Source organism: Centrocercus urophasianus, unplaced genomic scaffold (genome assembly GCF_019232065.1).
Source record: "Centrocercus urophasianus isolate 14NV4802_14NV808 unplaced genomic scaffold, USGS_Curo_1.0 seq_45, whole genome shotgun sequence".
Classification (NCBI taxonomy): Eukaryota; Metazoa; Chordata; class Aves; order Galliformes; family Phasianidae; genus Centrocercus; species Centrocercus urophasianus.
In genome coordinates this window covers 21,792-40,197 of record NW_024885033.1, presented here as the reverse complement: position 1 = coordinate 40,197, position 18,406 = coordinate 21,792, and the positions used below count along the sequence as shown (strand labels likewise).

The 18,406-nt window shown below is 41.8% G+C and overlaps 1 protein-coding gene across 6 annotated transcripts in view; it reads left to right on the top strand.

Moving 5' to 3' along the window:
• The window catches only part of TPK1 (thiamin pyrophosphokinase 1), a 187,107-nt gene that overhangs the window by 151,792 nt on the left and 16,909 nt on the right, over nt 1-18,406 (top strand). For 3 of the 6 annotated variants that reach the window (XM_042834304.1, XM_042834299.1, XM_042834301.1), the window contains one exon: nt 5,574-5,685. In XM_042834304.1, coding sequence (XP_042690238.1) covers nt 5,574-5,685 — 112 coding nt within the window. Of the gene's footprint in view, nt 1-321; nt 490-5,573; nt 5,686-6,264; nt 6,291-9,240; nt 9,496-18,406 lie in introns of those variants that run through there. The other 3 variants (XR_006171336.1, XM_042834300.1, XM_042834302.1) reach the window with 3 other exon arrangements.

Below are 18,406 nucleotides of genomic sequence, written 5' to 3'. Positions count from 1 at the left end.
GACAGACTTGCAGTACTTAGTCTTTAGAGACTTCCTGCATTGGCTATTAATCTTCTTTGGGGGAAAAAAAAAAGAGAACATCATTTGTTTTGTTTGGCTGTTTTTTTCCCCAGTGATCATTTCTGTTTTCTGTCTGTGCTTTCCTCAATAAAATAAGGTCTCTTACTGATTTTTTAAAGAAAAGTCTTACAATCTAGCCTGTATAATAACAGTAAGCCAATACGCAAGCCATGGGTTTGGCTTAACAGATGAGAGGTTTTTTAAAAAAATAATTTGCATTTTAATATTTTAATTCCTGCTTACCTACTGCCTTTGGTTTAGCTCTTGGCTCCTGGTATGATAGCCCTTTGGGCTTGTGACATTTGAGAGCTGGAAACTGTCCTTTTGAAGAAGAAAGTCAAAGTTGTTACATACTTGCTGGGAAGTATGAAATGACGTTTTAGAGAAGTATGCAATATTGGAAGACTCTTGATAAAATCCTGGATACTGGTGAGCTTCTGATAATGGCCTCTTTTGTTTTATGAATTTACTTCATGCAAACAGAAAGCCAGATTTCTGCATAAGTTTTGTATAGATAGGGCTTAAATTCAGTAAGCTGAGCCAGAATGTCAGAAAATGAAAAATGTGAAGTTAATAACAGGTAGGTTCAATTTTGAGTAATACAGATCTCAATTAAATTCTCTATAAAGTACTTTTACCTATCTGTTTAACAGATGAATGTACTAAGTTTTCCCACGGAGTAGCTCTGAGCAGTGGTAATATGGACATTCACTGAGAACAGACAATCCCACTCCTTCACCCTCTTCTTCGTCATCATCTTTGTTATAGGCAACATAGAACGGCCTGGGTTGAAAAGGCCCACAATGATCATCTAGTTTCAAAAAACATCTGTGATTCCATCATGAGAGACCCTGTACTTGTATTCCTTTTCTTCCTCTCTCCGTACTACAAGAAAGAAGTGGCATGGCACATTGCATACCTAAAAGGATATCAAGCCTGAAATTATTACACCTCTGCCTTCAGCAGGCAGATGTTCACAACCATTATAGGAATATACGGCCCATCACCACATGAAGGTGGGCGTAATGAGAGGATAGATGATATAGGATAACTATCTAGTTCAAGTATTAGATGGACAGCCCCGAGGAGAAGCTCTACTGGACCTGGTGCTCACCAATGCAGAGAACATTAGAGGGTTAAGATTGGAGGCAGCCTGGGTTGCAGTCATAATGCCCTGGTAGAGTTTGTCATCTTGAGGAATGCATGCCTGGCAAAAAGTAGAGTCAGGACCCTGAATTTCAGGAAAGCAAAATTCCGGCTGATCAAGGAATTGCTGGGTGGATCTCGTGGGAAAGTGTCCCTGAGGACAGAACAGAGCTAGCAGCTCTTCAAGATTGCAGGAGCTCTCCATCCCCCAGCAGAAGAAGAAACGGAGCAGAGGAGGAGGGCGAGTGGTATGGCTGAGCAAGGACCTGCAGCTTAAACTGTATTAGGGAAAAGCGGAAAGAGGGAAATGTACAGGAAGTGGAAGCAGGGTTGTGTAGCCTGTGAAAAATATAGGGACATTGTATACATGTGCAGAGATAGCATCAGGAAAGCCAAGGCAAAGATGGAGGTGAACTTGGCAAGGGATGAGAAAAATAAAAAGAGGTTCTAGGGGTGCGTAGGCAGGAGGAGACAGACAAAGAAGATCATAGGCTCCCCCTCTGGTAAATGAGGATGGAGAACTGGCTTACTCAGACATGGAAAAAGCTGAGGTATTCAATAATAGCTTTGCCTCGGTCTTCACTGGTGGTCAGGCTCCTCTGCATGTCTGCCCTGAACCTCTAGGTGAGGGTGAGAGGAGTGGATTCTGACTCATAGTAACAGTGGAACAAATCTTAGACTTCCTCATGAAACTGAATGTATATAAGTCCATGGGCCATGTGATATCCATCCTAGGGTATTAAGAGATGGCTGATAAAGCTGCCGAGCTGCTCTTCATCATATTTGACAAATCATGGCTGTCAGGTGAAATCCCCAGTGACTGGAAAAAGGGAAACATTACTTATATTTTCAAGAAAGGGAAAAAGGATGATCCAGGGAACTACAGGCCAGTGAGCCTCATCACTATACCTGGGAAGATTATGGATCATGGAGCAGAACCTGCTGGGTACCTTATTAAGGCACATATGAGATAGAGGTGATCCAGGACAGCCGGCATGGCTTCACCAAGGGCAGATCTTGCCTGACCAACCTGGAGGCCTTCTATAATGGAGTGACAGCACTGGTGGACAGTGAAAGGGCAATAGATGTCATCACTCTGGACTTCTGCAAAGCCATGAAAAAGGATAAGAACCTGGCATAAAGATAAATTATAATGTGGTCTGAGTTAAAGATAAGCTGCTAAGCTTTATAAGGAAATTTGCCTTCCCATCATCACTGTAGAACTGTCAGGTCACAGCTTCAATTGCTGACTGAGCACCTGGTGAACGGATGTGACCAGAAGAAGTAGACCCAGGGTGGGGACGTTCTGGGCTCATATGAAGGCTAGTCACTGAAGGGAACATATCTCTTGGACCTAGGATGCTTTTTGAGAAGGAGCTAGAAAGCCCCTTCACCAGCGGAGCGAGTTAAACTCTTCCTTCTGCATGTGATTATTGGCCTACCCGTGAATGTTTTACCTGTCAGAAACAATTTTGCTTCTTTCTGAGCAGAACATTTGGTGTAGTTGGCAGGGTACCAAGGAAAGCATCTTAAAGACAGAAATAGCATTTGTAAAGACTATTCCTGAGCTCCATCAGAAGAGGGGTGGCCAGCAGGGACAGGGAAGTGATTGTCCCCCTCTACTTTGCCTTTGCGAGGCCCCATCTGTCTCCAGGCTTGGGGCCTCCAATGCAGGAAAGATGTGGAGCTGCTGGAGAGGGTCCAGAGGAGATCCACAAAGACAGGCTGAGGGAGCTGGGCTTGTTCAGTCAAGGGAAGAGAAGGATGGGAGGAGACTTCATTGCAGCCTTCCAGCATTTAAACGGGGATTATAAACAGGAGGGGAATCAACTTGTTACAAGGGTAGACAGTGACAGGACAAGGGGAACGGTTTTAAGCTCAAGGAGGGAAGGTTTAGATTAGATGTCAGGGGAAGTTCTATACAGAGAGCGTGGTCAGGTGCTGGAACAGGCTGCCCAGAGAGGTTGTGGATGCTCCGTCCCTGAAGGCTGGATGGGGCCCTGGCTACTTGGTCTACTACCAAATCTGGAGGTTGGTGGCCCAGCCTGTGGCAGGGGGGTTGGAACTTGATGATCCTTGAGGTCCTTTCCAACCCAAGGCATTCTGTGATTCTGTTCCACAATGGTTTGGATGCAGAAGATCTCTCTTGAAAAGGAGTTACCCGGGTTTCTAGTATCTCTGTAGCATTCTGCCGTGGAGGTAGTAGAAAAACGGAAACCATTTAGGAGTTACAGGGACATTCCCAAGTTGCCATCTTGTATGGCTGAATTTCTTGGAAAATTTGAGAAATCATATTTCAACTGCTAGGGAAAGGCAGCTTAATGCATCAACTGTGGCATGGCCATAGCTAGTAGCATTCAAGTACATTGAGTACTTGAAGTGAGCGTATAAACAGGAGTGGGAATGGCTGTTTATGAGGGTGAATAGTGATATAGGACCAGGGGGAATGGTTTTAAATTGAGATATGAGAGGTCTAGGTTAGATATCAGGAGGAAGTTTTTCACTCAGAGAGTGGTGATGCACTGGAACAGGTTGCCCAAGGAGGTTGTAGATGCCCCATGCTTGGAGCATTTAAGTGTCTCGTTCCAATTTATAAGAGGAAGAGGAGGTTCTTTAGTATATGTATACACCCAGCGTGAGATTAAGAAACAACGGTTGAAATGTTGGTCTGACCGGTTTATTATAATCCTAATCAGGGAGACAGGGAAGGGCAGGATGGCGACTATTACGAATTAGAGTGATGGGGAAGGGAAGGAGGACGATAGAAAAGATAGGAAAGAAGCAAGAATTATGTAAAGCGGGCATAGTCACCACCAGGATCTAGCAGCATCCCATTGCAAGGCATTTCGAAGGTTCGAGACAAAAGCAGCAGAGGGAGAGCAGCACAGCGTGGTTCAGCCTTGGGCAGAAAGCAGGTAGCAGGAAGAAGTCGCAGAGCAGATCCAGGAGGAAACAGCAGGACTCAGGCAGCAGACCCAGGAGAGTCCATCAGCATGCAGGAATTCCATAGTGAGGAATCTGATGGCATTCTTCATTCTTCAGCATGCAGGTAGAGCACAGAGCAAGTCCAGGAAGGAGAGAAGGAGGTTGTGAGGCTTCTCATGGCAGAAACCTCTTCTTTTTTTGAGGAATCTGTTGCCAGAAAACCTCACCTCATGGCTGTAGGTTCCCTTTTTATCCTTCTTCTGGCAGCATGGCATTCCTGGGTGCTTGGGTAAGGCATGTGATGTAACCCCTGAGATGGCCATCTTCCTCGAGATAAGCCAACAGAAAAGGCTGCTTCCTGGCCATTAATCTCTAGCTTGTCTCTCTCTCATTGCTCCTGGCCTTGTCCATCTGTGTCCCTCAGACAAACAGTTTCTCAACCCTTGCCCAGGACTTGCTTGGACTTGTCCATCTGTGGCCCCAGCAGGCTTTGAGACAATGATGTAAGAGAATGATCTCTTACAGCCAGGCTGGATGTGGCTCTGTGCAGCCTGGTCTAGTGGTTGGTAACCCTGTCCATGTCAGGGAGGTTGAAACTTGATGGTCATTATGGTCCTTTTTAACCCAAACCATTCTATGATTCTATGATATTGGATCTGTCATCGTCCTTCCCTGCACAACCAAATACGTGTAAGCCATGCAATCAATACTCTCTAATGGGCAGCATTTCCGAGGTTCATTTGTTATCTGAGAACATGACGCATGTTGAATTTGATTCTTCATAATGCATTTGGTATTAACAGGAAAATCTGTCAAACACCTCAGAAGTCACTTTCTCATTTGTGGTATTCTTGTAGCTAATTATAATAAACAAATTGCAATAAACAAGTAAGTTTCTTATAATTAAAACTGAGCCAGAATTCTGAAGTTTTCCTTTTGCTGTGTGAGAGATTTTCTCTATCCACTCCTCATTGGGATTGTTCATATGCTATTATCTGGAAAGCTGCTCATCTGGGATCTGTGAGTGCTGCTTGAAAGCTTGGTCACATACCCACTGTTGTTAATAGCCGTTTCTCATACGTGCCTTAAACTTAGTGGTTACAAGCTGAATTTACCTTTTGTGTATAAAAAAATGTGTTTTAATTTCACTTTACTGTTATTACTTAGTATAAGAATATTCATGTAAATATTTACCTTAATTTCTCCTTCACCTAGGTTAGTTTCTACAAGTATTCCTTCCTGAAAAGTACTTTTTTGGGGAAGTATGTGGAATTTTGAAGATGCTATCAAAAAAATGCAGAATTTTCAGCAATGCTCTGACCAATATTAATCTTCAGATCAGGGGAAAAAAAAAAGAATGAAAATTGGAAATGAGATTTCTGCAACCCCAGCCCATGTCTCCCCTCACTCTGCAGCCGATCTCAGACTCTTCTGTGTTGCAGGGCAAACACAAGCTGCAGGTGGACACAGGACTGGAAGGTTCCTGGTGCGGCCTCATCCCAATTGGGAGCTCCTGTGACAGTGTTACCACGACTGGTCTCAGATGGAACCTTGGTAAGTCGGGGCCACCCTTTTCCTTCTGGCCACACATCTCCATGCAGCTGTCATTGCTGAGCATCCACGCCAGCCTCACTGCCACCCAGGGGCTTCCTACGGTGGGCATTGGAGTGTGGCACTCCATTCCTGCATCCCTGCTGGATCCCCTGCTTCATTCTGGGAATGAAGTTTTAAAAAAATCACAATATTTAAAACTGAAATATTGCAGGCAGAGACACGTTTTCAAATTGGGAGTAATATTTTAAATAGAACTTTTCTTGGAGTTGTGATAAATTGCCATCTTGATGCATTGCCCTCTATGGAGGAGATGCTGGGGGTGCCTAAAGTCCTAGTTACATGTCATAAAGTTACAACAGACAAACTGTTGTATCACAAAAATGTGATACAGATTATTAAAGCTACCTCACTTCCCCTGAACTGCTTTACATATATTGTTTGTTTGTCAACTCTGAATGACTATATCTTTGTCTTTTTCTGATTTTAAAATGGGAAGAGAAGTGGGACAGCTATTTGTAGAGAAAGATTTCTTGACCAAAACCAAACAAAAACTGAAATCATCTTCATTTTCCTGCCCAGTCTCCCACTGATTCCACTGAGTGATTCAGCTGTATTCACTAAAGGAAATAATGGGATATAAATACGGCATGAATTTCAGGGTATGAGAGACTGGTCAGATAAAAGGACGGAGAGCTGTCTGACTAGTGATGATTTCATTCTCTTAAACTGGGTTGTAAGAGCTGAATGTTTAAGGGACTGTCTCTTAAATTTAAAAAAATTAAATATTTTCATTTGTACTGATATGTACATTTGACAAGTAAGTTACAGAATATTCCTCTGCTCACTCCTGCTGTGCAGTAAATGTTGTGGCAAGTTATACTGAGGGACCAGCCATTTCTCAGCAGATATTCTGCCCTTCAGAGTGATCTGAAGGTCAGATCAGCCTAACAGTAATGGGGAAAGTCTTCGAAACTTACATCATTCTGTAAAATGCTGCTACATGGATCAAAATGTGGTGGGCTCTGTGAGGTTGCTGTCCTTTTTTGTGGTTTTGAGTGATTCGTTTAGAGAGCAAATTATTTATAATCAGAATTCTTTCTAGTTTAATGTCATAAATTTCATCAGTTTTACAAGGTGCTCATTAAAAAGAGAGTAATTTTAAAGATTTGTCTGCTGTCACCAATGGCATGGCTTTGTTACTCCTGGAGTTATGATTTGTGAATGCTGAAACTAAATGTCACCCTGTACAAAACAAAAATATTTTTGTACTTTTAAACAAAGTTTTCCACATGTTCCTCTTAAAGGAAACAGTTTACCAGTCTGCCTGTCCCAGTTTGAGGAGAACGCAGTGGGAGTTATATTAATAGCTCATAGCTAGGATGGGGTTGAGAAATTGGTTTCTTCATCTGTTTATGATTATGCTGTAACAAACTTCTTCAGGTTATTAGGAGACATAGCTAGGTATGGACTTACTGAGATTTTTATTACACGATTCAGTCTTTCTCTCTGGGAGACACCAAAGTATTGAATTGCCTGTTGTTTCATGTTAACATGGCACCATCATCCCATCTCCCAGTACTTGCTGCTCTCCATTTCCAAGAGGGAACCTCAGGCTTTACAGTCTTCTTTAGTGATGTGTTATAGGCTACACTTTGAGTCTCGGTAGTCCTGTTTCTGATGGGTAGAGAGAGACTTCACAGCATTGGGATGGCTAGCTCATGGAGTGGGAACTCAGGTGCTATTTTCCTCAGTCCATTAGGAAATAGAGAAGGATACTGAGAGGAACAGGAAACCCCCCTGATCAACACAAGTGTAAAAGTCTCATGCCATAAGAAGAATGGGGTAGTTTATTCAGCACCAGGCCTGCTGGCAACTGATGGGGTCTGTCTGTGTTAAAGTGAGAAAACCATTCTAGCTCAGGAATTGCAAGGACTCGTGGAGAGTGCTTTAAGCTCGATTTGAAGGGTATGGGATAAAACCAGTCTAACTTGAGATTGAGGGTAGTGTTCCAGGACCAGGGGTGAGCCCAGCTGAAGTGTGTCTACCCTAACACACGCAGCATGGGTAACAAACAAGACAAGCTAGAAGAGTTTGTGAGACTGTAAAACTATGACTTAGTCACCTCCACCGAAACGTGGTGGGATCATTCTCATGACTGGGGGTGTTGCAATGGAGAGCTATAAGCTCTTTAGAATGGATAGGCAGGGAAGGAGGAGCAGTGAATTTGCTCTCTGTATTAGGGAGCATCTTGATGTCTTAAAGCTCAGAACTGGGAATGATAATGCTAAGTCATTATGGGTAAGGATCAGGGGAAGATGTGGCACACAACCAGTATGAAGAGACAGATGAAGTGTTCTGTAAGCAGTTGGCAGAATTCAAACAATTGCTGGTCCTTATTGTCATGGGGGACATCAACTTACTTGACATTCACTGGAAATAGAATACAGCGGAGAGGAAACAGTCTAGGATGTTCCTTGACACAAGAGCAGGAACTTGGTGACACAGCTGGTAAGAGAAAGTACCTAATGTCTGACAAACAGAAAGAATGGTGGGACATTGTTTGAGTTCTCCATTCTTGGTGAAATTAGGATGGAGGTCAGACTTTAAGTTATTTAGTACGTTGGTACCCTTGGTACAAGGGTACCTTTAGTACCCTTACTACATTAGTACTGGTACCCTTGGGAGTCAGTCCTGAAGTACAGAGGGGTCCAGAAAGCCTGGACATTCCTCAAGAAGGAAATCTTAAAGGCGTGGGAACAGGCTGTCCCCCTGTTCTGTAAGATAAGCCAGCAAAGAAGACGAGCCAGGATGAACAGGGAACTGAGAGAGTTTCCTTTCTTTGGAAGAAGGGTCAGACATCTTGGGAAGAGTGCAGAGATGTTACTAGGGTATGCAGAGGGAAAATGAGAAAGGCAAAAGTCCAGGAAGAGCTTAATCTGGTCACCATTATTAAGGATAATAAAAAAATGTTTTTACAAATATATTACTACCAGCAAGAGAAGGGCCAAGAAGAATCTCCATCCTTGATTGGATGCAGTGGGGAACATTACCAGCGAGAATGAAAAAAAGGCTGAGGTTCTCAATGCCTTCCATAATAGTCAGACTAGCTATATTCAGCGTATTCAGGCAGGAATAGGGAGCAGAATAACCCCCCCCCCTCAATTCAAGAGGAAACATTTAGCGACCTGCTGTTCCACTTGAGCTTTCACGGGGCCATGGAGCCAGATGAGATCCACTTGAGAGTCCTGAGGGAATTGATGGAAGTGATTGCTAAGCCACTTTCCATAATTTATCAACAGTCTTGGCAAGCCAGGGAGGTCCCAGATAACTAGTGACTTGCTAATGTGATGCTCATCTACAAGAAGGGTTGGAAGGAGGATCTGGGGAATCATAAGCCTGTCAGCCTGACCTCAGTACTGGGAAAGGTTATGCAGTAGATAGCCTTGAGTACGATCATGTGACATATACAGAACAACCAGAGGATCAGGCCTCGCCAGCATGAGTTCATGAAAGGCAGGTCCTGCTTGACCAACCTGATCTCCTTTTTATTACCAGGTGACACGTGTTGTGGATGGCAGGAAGGCTGTGAATGTAATCCACCTAGACTGTAGTAAAGCCTTTGACTGTGTCCCAAAGTATTCTCTATGGAAGATGGCAGTCCATGGCTTGGGCAGGTGTACTTTTCACTTGGTAAACAACTGTCTGGATGGACAGGGACAGAGAGCGGTGGTGAATGGAGTTAAATCCAGATGGTGACCAGTCGCTAGCGATGTTCCTCAGGAATCGGGAAAGGTAAATATCTTTAATGATGATCTTGATTAGGGGATTGAACCCTCAGTAAGTCTGGAGAGAACACCAAGCTGAGAGAAGTGTTGATCTGCCTTGAGAGTAGCCAGATTGGAAGGATCCTTGGGAAGGATCTGGATAGGCTGGATTGATGGGCTGAGGCCAACTCTGTGAGCTTTAACAGGATCAAGTGGTGGGTGCTGCACTTTGGTCAAATAACTCCATGCATCACTGGAGGCTTTGGACAGAGTGGCTGGCAAACTGGATAGAGGAAAAAGTTCTGGGGTTGTTAGTTGACAGCTTGCTGAGCGTGCAGCGTGCTCAGGTGGCCAAAAAGACCAATGGAATCCTGGCTTGTATCAGATACAGTGTAGTCAGCAGGATTAGGGAGGTGATTGTACCTCTGTATTAGGCACTGGTGAGGCTTCGCGTCAAGGACTGTGTCCAGTTTTGGGCCCCTCACTGAAAGAAGGACACTGAGGCCCTGAAGTGTGTCCAGAGAAGGGCAGTGAAGCAGGTGAAGAGTCTGGAGCACAGATCTTATGAGGAGCAGCTGAGAGAACTGGGGTGTTTAGTCCAGAGAAAAGAGAGCTCAGGAGAGACTTTGTTGCTCTCTACAATTACTTGAAAAGAGGTTGTTAGTGAGATTGAGGCTGGCCTCTTTTCCCAGGTAACTAGCAATAGAGCTAGAGGTAATAGTTTCAAGTTGCTCCAGGGGTGGTTCAGGTTACATATTAGGAAAAATTTCTTCTCTGAAAGTGTGATTAGCTGTTAGATCAGGCTGTCAAGGGAGGTGGTTGAGTCACCAGCATCCCTGGAGGTTTTCAGGAAAAGGGTAGATGTGGCCTGAGTGACATGCTTCAGTAGTCATGGTGTTGATGAGGTGATGGTTGGAATAGATGATCTTACTGGCTTTTCCCAGCCTTAATGATTCTATTATTTATTTCTCTACATTATCATCACATAAAAACAAAGGTAATCAGACTTTCAATCAAGCTTTTTAATGTTTAACACAGATCTGAGTGTATCTAGATTGCTGTGCTGATTAAAATATGCAAATCCTGTAGTGTAGTCAAACAGTATCTAAACTACAGGTGCATTCATGAGATTTCATAGTCTCTGAATAGAGAAAGACGAGGATAAATACCTAAGACAGAAGCTGTATTGCAAGTTGCAAGTAGGATACCAAAACTCTCATTGGCTGCATTAGATAAACATGAAAATTATTTGTTCTGCCAGCTAAGAAACAAATGCACTTGATTTCTTTGTTGTACTTTTAATACAGTGGAATTCAGTATTTTTTTGTGTGTCTGTGAGGATGCAGCATGCATTTTGCATGTTTGTCTTAGTTAATACAAGCAGAACATTCGTTTATTTTAGCTCTCATCTTACAGAGATGAGAAAGTTTTTTTTTTATCCACACTTGCTATTGTGCAGTACATTTTCAGAACAAATTATAAACATATTCTTTCCACTCCCATAAGGACATACATCTTTTCTCTATTAAAATCTGACTTACAGCACAGGAATCAGATAATGCTTTATCTGATTTGACTCACCTGGCTGCTTGCTGACGAAAGCTCCCATATCTAATAAATAAAGAAAAATCCAGTCATGCCAGAATTACCCACCATTTGTCATCAGGTCCACAGAGGTGCTTTCACAGAATTTGAATGAGGGTAGAAATCAGCTGCAGTGTTCATCACAGAAGACATATGAGGGCAATGGTAAACTTTTCTAAGAAATGGTTCCTTTTCTAGGAAATTACTGCAGAATATAATTTAGCCTGATAATTTATGCTTCATGACTAAGGCATTTGTTATGCTGTGCATCATACCTATACTGGAAAGATATAGATGTGTATATATGTGTGTGTGTTTGTATGCAGTATGTGTGTGCTTTGCAGATAATTTTCATGCAAATTGATTTTGTTGGGCAGAAAGTGAAATTGATGTAAAAATGTTGCCATCAGAAGACTGCTACTGTCTTTTCGCTTCAAAAAGCAATAACAATAGCAACAGGAGCAAGACCTTCCTCTGCCTGTACATCTGCTGACTGCAGACTTCACAGGTGGAAAAACAAGATCCCGAATCTTTCTGACACTGTTTATATTGTTAAAGTAAATCTTTGCTGTTTTTTTCACTTCAGTGGGTTTTTGTTGACGTTGGGAGTTGCAAATGGGACTAGCAGATTACAAAAGCCATGGGATTTTGTGTGTGTCATGGCTTTATGATTTTTGGTTATCAGTATTCCACATCATAATATCATGTAGTGCACTGGGAGTTAAGGTGTTAATGCTCCAGTTCTGGGCACCTGTCCCAGAAGAGAAGAAGAGTCCCAGAAGTCTGTTTGCTGTGTTGTTAACATTTCAGCTCAGGGGGAACAGTTACAAGGCCTCGGTAGGTCATCAGACCTTCCTTCTTCATCAGCCTCTCCTCCCTGCTGCTTGTCCCAACTGCACACATCGCTTCAGCGTTTACTGTAAGGCTTTCAGACAATCTTTCTCTCGTTGTATTTGATTTATTAGCTTTAATTCCAATTATATTGTATTATAGTGTGTTATCATGCATTCTGATACTATATTTAGTGTCTCAGCCTGAGATTGTTTCCGCTGTTTTTAATTATTCTGGAGTTCCCAGTTTCCCTTTTCTGGTGGCATGGATGTGCGAAATCCCTATGCCCTGCTAGTCATGGAACTGGGCCGAACCAGCCTGTTAAACCATTCACAGTGTGGTAGGAGAACATGAAAAAAGTTAGTAACTCCTTGGAAAGAATAAAAGAAAGAAGGAAAGCCAGAGTAAGGGAGCATTCTGGAAAATGCCATAAATTAAGACAGAGGACAAGTATCTACATACCAGTGAAACTATTTCTGTAATCACTCCAACCTGTTTGGTAACAGTTTATATGGCACACTTTACTACACTTGTGGAAGTATGTACATTTTCAGTGACAGAGTGAAAAAGTTTCACAGCTGAATTCCCCACTCTTCCTCTCTGCTTTCCTCTTCCTCTCTCTCTTCTTTTGTTTTTCACTGGTACCAAACTTCCCAGTCTACTAGTAAATAAAGGGGTAATTTTTTATATTGTAAAAGTAGTTGAACAGAAATAATGGGAAAGATGTGGGGTACCTCAACCGTAACCCAAGGAGCCTGCTGATTGGTCCAAGGAGCTGCATCCTAATAACTGAACCATAATTGAATCTGGAATACTTCCCCAAACTACACTGGGGTCAGAAGCACATTGCGAGTAAGACATAACAGCCTTCATCCCCACAACCACCAGGACGACCACCAGCAGGCACCGCATGTGCATAGAAGCAATAGTTAGGGGTGGAGTTTGGAGTATAGAAAGGGCGTGGTTTACTGTCACGAATCTCTTGAAGTAGTTGTAACAACCACTACTTTTCTTAGAAATATTACAAATATGTGTGTATTCATTTTATAAATACAGAACCTTGCAGCGTGCTGGTTAGGAGAGGCTATCCCCTCCCTGTCCCCTGCACTTGGCGTGTATGCGCAGCACTGAATAAGCATGCCTTCTTTATAACAGCTTCATGGTAGTAGAATTTGATTCTGCAAGTCACTAGATGGGATCTATCTGCAGAGCTTCAGTGAGTTATTTTTCCCTAATCACTGCAGTGCTAGGACCCTGGATAATCCAGCGACAGAAATGCTGCTACTGCTCCCAAAGCTTTGGGCATTTTTGATCTTTTTCAAGCTGTTTGCCTGCAGGAGGCTGCCTGCCTCCCAGGTCATTTATTGTTTATTACATGGTGAAGCCCATTTAAATGCTTTTACAGCAAAGCAGATGTTCTGGAGGGGGCAGCCTGGCTTCCCAGTGGATCAGTGTGAGTCAGCATAGGCACTACTTAGCACTGCCTGTGATGATACCACTTTGTGTACATTAAAGGAGAGATGAACACAGAGTTCAGTGGTGCTTGGCTCCTAAAGCTGGAGGTGCATGATTTTGTGGACAGCAGCTGGAAAACTCAGCCAGACTACATGAAGGAGCTTGAGGTGAGGGTTTGAGATTTTTCCTGTCGGGTAGGTCCAGAGGGGTAGGTTCCTTACAGGTAGCTAAGAACATCCTGAAGTGAACTGGTGGCACTTGTTTAGCTGTGTTGCTATGACACGTTCCAGCTACACAAACTGATTTCTTTATTAATAGTAGTGTAACAGCTGAGCTGAGAGATGATCAACAGAGCAAAATACTATTTTTTTTCCCTTACATCCCCTCAATAATAACTTCGGTTCCTTCTGTTAATGAAAATATGATCTGGAGGTATGAAGAAATAGGTATTTTGCTTAAGCCCAGTTTTGATATAGATCATTCTCAACTCTTTGATTGCAAAAGATTGGTGAGAATTCTAAAATCACTTGAAAATCAGAAACAACCTGCTACTACTGAAGGGTAGGAGTTGTAAACACTAAGCACCATTCTGGAGAAGAGAGAGGTCTTCAGGGAGCTACCATTTAGACTGATGTAAATATAAAGTCTATGGATTTCAGTGGTGGCTCTGAAATTTTCTCAGTGGGTTTCGAAGCAGAATTTGTCCAAGAAAGAGACCTTTGAATTCATACTGAAGGTGTTTAGTCCTAGAGGAATTCTCATCAGTCAACGTGTGGATATTGGAAAATCATATCTTTTGAACAATTGTAAAGGCAATGCTGAAACATCGTTTTGCATTTGAGTGAAAGTCAATGAAACACTAGCCAGAATGCAGATATTCATTTGTCATATCCCTTGCAAATATGCTTTAATTGTTTTCATATTTAAATGCCCAGATCCATAATCAATGTGAATGTCATGCTGCTAGGAGATTTCTAAACAAAAGGTAGCTCTCTGAGGTGTGTGGCTATTTTTTGCCAATTTCCAGTGTTCTCAACAGGATCACAAAAGAGCTAGAATCAGGATGAGAAGAAATCAGTCATGTCTGGCTGGAGTCTCCTAAAGTTTTAAAATAACTTTAAAAATTGTATGTGATGGCACAGTTAACAAACACGTCTCACTCTAATTCATAGGAGGGAAAGGATGTTCTTTTAATATATGTATACCCGACAGCAAGATTAAGATACAGCGGGTCATATGTTAGCCCGACCAGTTTATTACAAATCCTAGTAGTTTAGGAAGATGGGGAAGGGAAGACAGGCAGTGGAAAATATAGGAAGTAAAAGCAAGTAGTCTTTGGAGAAAGCAAGAGAGAGTCTCCGCCACCAATTTCAGCACTGCTCATAGTTCAGACGTTGATCTGCAGCTGTTTGGTTGACGATGACAACTTTCCAGTGGTAGTACCAACTTATTTATAGGTCCAAAGTGGTTGAGTCAGTTCCTTTGGAGTGGCAGCTTCTGGCTTTGGGACCTCAGCAAAAACTCCTTTGTTCCCATTTTCCAGGCCTTGCCAGGAGATTAGAGGGAGCAGGGAGGTGCCCACTTGCATCCTGTTTTTCACAGGACACAATGATGTCATTCTCCAATTCTCCCATACCAAGCTGGAGTTATTTGGTCACAGGCCAGATCTTCTGCCAATAGACATTCCTGAGCACTTTCCTCCAGAGGCAAACAGCTCCAAAGAAATGCTTTCAAATGTAAAATTGTCCACAAAGTGATGTTGTTTGCCACACAGCAACACCCATCTCTCATCTCCTAGACAAGTCAAAGTCTTATTGCAAGAAATGCCTCAGAAATCAAGCATTGAGCCAAAAACAAAAAAAGGGCTCAGAGAACTCACTATTTAGATTCTGAGGGGGTTGTAAGTGTCAGCAGTAATCTCTGCTTTTCATTCTTTTTGTTCTGTTTGAATCTTAGTAGGTACTCCAATACGTGATTGATCTCTTCTCTCTAGAAACACTGCAGTGAGGGACATCTTCAGCACTCATCTATTCTTATACCTTAATCACAAGCAGTGATTCCCTCTGGTGTGTCTCAATTCTTCATTCACTGCTCCTTTTCTAAATGCTTTCTATGTTGCTTCTGAAGGGCCCATGCACCCCTTTTTCTCTCCCTGTTATTGACAGGGCATTAGTGGAAAAGAGGAAGAAGTGGATTTTTCCCTCCTGTTGTATAAAGCTCTGGAGAGGACGGGATTCTGGTAGATGTCATTACTGACTGTTGTTGTATACTTACGAAAAGTTATGTTTTGGCTGTAAGTTATTTATGGCATCCTGATGTGTAGTTAATCAACAAGTGACAACTAATGTGATGACTGTGTTCTGAAACTACTACTCTTAAATGCACATATCAATTACAGAACATTAAGCAAATCTATTCTTTCCAGGTGGGTTGGAAAGTAAAAATGTCTAATAGATAAATGCATATTTTGCTTTAGAAGTAACTGTGACTTCTTTGGGGCAGAGTATGCATGTGGGGGAATCAGGGAACAGCAGGAAGGGGAAGAGAAAGTGAAACAGAAGGAAAAATGGAATGCAAGGAGATCACATTTGGGATCGGAGATGAGTATTGGAGAGAAGAAAGGAAATACAAGGTCAAATTGTGGGGAGAATAAAGAGACTGAGAAAATAAAGCCAGAGGTGATTAAATAGATGGATGGCATATTCCCTTTTGAAGCTCTGAACTGATGCCTCAATTTTGTTGGTGATGTTATTTCTCTGCTGTTAGTGGCCCCTCATTTCCTATTGCTATTTGGAGCTAACAACCTACAGCTACTGTCAGTAGCCTGCTCAGCTCAAGTGTCCTCAGGATCTACTACAGGCTTTGATCCAGTCGCAAGAGATGGCATTAGCCATTGGATTTAAAAACAAGAAGGAAAGCTTCCTATTGCTTTGTGATATCAGGTCCTCCCATTCAAGAGTTGTTTGGAGTTTGCCTCCCAGCAGGTGGTTTGTGGACATACACATCAGGTGTTTTTTTCTCAGTCTGCTGAGGTTCCTGAGGGCTCTACCCTGGTCCAGCAGAGCAGAGAAGGATGCTCAGAAGTGAAGCCTGTGGTTTTATCTCTAAGACTCAATTGATGTTGACAACTGTGATCAATTGTGCCATTGCTCTGGAGCAGCTGAGCACATGCAGTGGGATTACGGGTTCTGTTTTAGTGAGCCCCACGAGGAAGCAATGTACACACATTCTCTGCGGCTTAAATCCATACAGTAAATAAGGCCTTGTAAATAGACAGGGCCCAAAGTCTGCCAGTTCAGAAGATACTTTTTGCTTAAGAAGTCTGGTCTGCTTGGTTAATTTGATCATATAATTAAAGGGTGAATGCTAAAGAACCTGAATTAAAATTTCACAGAGAAATTTAAATTCTAACGTCCCATAACTCTCTGGTCCATGTCTTCGCAACCTTGGCATTTCTTCAGTCATCCTCTTTGTCTATTATATCCAAGTGCAAGTGTGCCTATGGGATACTAACAGGTGAATATGTGTAGCATGTCTCCATGGATCAGTGGAAGTCTTAATCTATATGCAGTAGTTGTGCTTGCTGTGATTTTTACATTTTGAAGCTTTCTCCTCTATTTAATAAAATACTGATAAAACCAATGAAAAATTTTAATAAGTCTGAATATTTTTAATATATTTTAAGTAGGTGGTGGTGCATGTCATAAAAAAATAGTAAATCCACGTAATTGGGCATGGAATTGAAATCAAGAGATCCTATAGTCCATATAGATTTTTCTGTAGCAGTATCCATATACCTAAGCCATTCTTGAAAACCTAATTAGAATTCCTCTTTTCTAAGGTTTCAGTGTTGGAGATTCCTTCTTAACAGTTTCTCCATAAAGTCTGATCCAATTAGGATTTTTTTCCTTTCTGTGTTGTACAAATATATTCTGTGATGAATAGATTCTCCTGCTGGTAAGCATGAGACAGAGTGTTTATTATCTAATTTCAAATAAGAAGCCTCAGAATTGTACATTTAGGTTTCCCAAGCGCAAAGCTTTGCTCTATAATTTCACACACAACAGCAGTACCACTGCATCACTGCTGATTGCCATGCCACTTAATTATGCCATTTTTAAGACTATTTTCTAGTCAGCTGCTTGAGCAATTGTACTTCTTGCTTCTTGATTTAAAGCAAAGGAGTTGGAGAGAATCATATGGTTTGTTTTGCTTGTTAAAAAAAGAAAAAAAAAAAAGAGAGAGGAAAAACAATTATAGAGATGTCAGAAGTTTTTCCATTCTATAGAGCACTGATATAGCTTAAAAAGCACAATTATAGAAAGCTTTGATATAATGAATCTGGATTAAGAATCTAAGAACTTAATGTAGACTTAAAATTGTGACATGAATGACTCAGTATTCTTCAAAGTATTTTCTTACTGTATTTTGAAATTGGGTGATGGTGACTTGAAATTTAGCATTCTGGTTTTTAATATGTTTTATATTTCCTAACATTATTTAATAATATTTACAAGAATTTGCTATTGTGGATAGTGGTCAGTTTTGCATTTGTTTTACATATCAAATCCTAGTTTTCATTTCTGTAAATGTAGCCAACCCCTTCCTTCCCTTGCCTTCCTTCCCTCCCCCCCACCAAAAAAAAGCATATTTTCTTTATATTAAATTATTTTTAATGCATTAAACAGAGTAGCTTTAATTTTTAACAGTATTCACTAAAACTCAAATAAGCTAGTTAAGCATGTCTGCCATGGAACCCATTCATTATACAGTTTAAGATGTTTTAGCCTTCAACACCTTGAGTACTATGTTTTGCTGTGAGGTTCACAGCATTAAAAAGACTTGGAGCTGGTGGAATGGGTCTGGAGGAGGCTATGGGGATGATCCAATGGCTGGAGCACCTCTTCTACAAAGAAAGGCTGAGGGAGTTGGGCTTGTTCATCCTGGAGAAGTCTACAGGAAGACCTCTTGGCAGCCTTCCAGTACCTGAACGGGACTTCAGGTGTCTCTTTGTCACCACATGTAGTAACAAGTCAAAAGGAAGCAGTTTTAAACTAAAAGAGGGGAGATTTAATTTGGATATTAGA